Source organism: Hippocampus comes, unplaced genomic scaffold (genome assembly GCF_001891065.2).
Source record: "Hippocampus comes isolate QL1 unplaced genomic scaffold, H_comes_QL1_v1.1 scaffold49, whole genome shotgun sequence".
NCBI lineage: Eukaryota > Metazoa > Chordata > Actinopteri > Syngnathiformes > Syngnathidae > Hippocampus > Hippocampus comes.
The window spans coordinates 602,917-604,493 of NW_017804830.1; the positions used below are offsets into that span (position 1 = coordinate 602,917).

The 1,577-nt window shown below is 53.3% G+C and overlaps 1 protein-coding gene across 1 annotated transcript in view; it reads left to right on the plus strand.

The window, feature by feature from the left end:
* The first annotated feature begins 554 nt into the window (after positions 1-554).
* LOC109514274 (von Willebrand factor A domain-containing protein 5A-like) overlaps positions 555-1,577 on the plus strand; it is a 19,815-nt gene continuing 18,792 nt past the window's right edge. Inside the window, exons 1-2 of the mRNA XM_019867213.1 lie at positions 555-710; positions 890-993. Coding sequence (XP_019722772.1) covers positions 555-710; positions 890-993 — 260 coding nt within the window. The remainder of the gene's footprint in view (positions 711-889; positions 994-1,577) is intronic.

The window sequence follows — 1,577 nt, forward strand, 5'->3', positions numbered from 1 at the left end:
CCCAAAAAAAAATTCCATCCATCAAAAGCCAATTTTACTTTGTACCCCCGTACACGTACATTCTCACGTGATGGCCAAAAATCTCACAAAAGCAAAAAGCTGCAGAACGTCGCCAACATTTGGGCAAAAAGCGCCATTTCCGCTCAGGGTTCTTCTGCCTTTTGGCCACGATGCCACGCGGGCTCGTCGGGATGGGGAGCCTTTTTCAACTCAAAAGATCTTTTCGGTCGTTCGAGTGGCACTTTCGAGCCGTAACTGCTTTGCTGTCGTTAACACCATCAGGTAACGGGGGATCATTTCGGTGCCAGTCCGAGCTCTGGCTCCGAGAAGGAACCGGCCTATTGTGAAAACGAATGCTCCAAAAGTACGGGTGCCGAAAATAATAATAATAATAAAGAATCATCTTCATCGTAGTCATCAATCAAAGCAATCTACTTGAGAGCAGGCACAAGACGACACTTGTCGCCGGCCGGCGTTTGAGAGCGTTTTCCGAATGAGTCGGGCGCGGTGATTTTGCAAGCGCGCTAACTCGGCGTCCCGCCGTTGAGCAGGTGATGCAATCCCTGCGCTTCGCCCTGCAAGCGGCGGCGGAGGACATCACGCTCACGTGGGACTTGCCGAAGGAGGTGTCGGTCACGCCGCTGTCTCCGCTTCTCGCCACCATTTTCCAGGGTCAACGCTCGCTGATCTACGCTCAGCTCACCGGACGGGTAAGCGCGCCGGCGCGGCAAAAGGGACGCTCGGCTTGGCGACGAACGCCGAGCCGAGCCGAACCTTCTCGCCTTTCAACTCAAAAGTCCGGCGATTCGCTTTTCGACCCGCCAAGCGTTTTGTATGCTTTCCGTGTCTCCAAGCACCTTTCCCGTTTGGCCCGCGTTGTTTTCCGCAGAGTTCGCAGGCAGAAGACGCTTGCGTCACCGTCAAGTACAACCTGGCCGGCCAACCCAGCCAGAGTCGGCTTCGCTTCGCCCTTCGCCCCAAAGAGGACACCGGGTAACTTGCAAACGCACAAAGGGGGTTGGGCCTTTTCCCCTTCGCAAAGACCTTTGTTTTTTACTCCTTTTCGCTCGCTCCCGGGTTTGATTTTCGCGGTAAACTATCACGTGACTAAGAAGCGCGCCTTCACTCCCGTCAAGAGTGACATATTGTAGACGGATGTACCAGATAATTTTATTAATAATCTTATTCAGATTCTGAAATGAATAAAATGGAAGTAATGGAAGTTATTCATTCTTTCTGTGTGGCCCAGGGGTGGGCAATCCCAGTCCTGTGGGGGGGGGGTCGCTATCCTGCATGTTTTCCATCTCTCCCTTTTTGCAACACACTTGATTCTAATGATCAGATTATCAGCGAGTTGTGTGGAAGCCTCCTATTGAACCTGCTCATAAGAATCAGGTGTGTTGCAACAGGGAGACTTGGAAAACATGCAGGATAGCGCCCCCCCCCCCCAGGACTGGGATTGCCCACCCATTGCCTAGACACTCGCAACCACGGTCAACCGCCTCATTTTTCAGGGCCCCTGCAGAGCTTCCGTGGCTCTGCTCTCCGCCGTCCACCCAAAACGGACGCAAAACGGC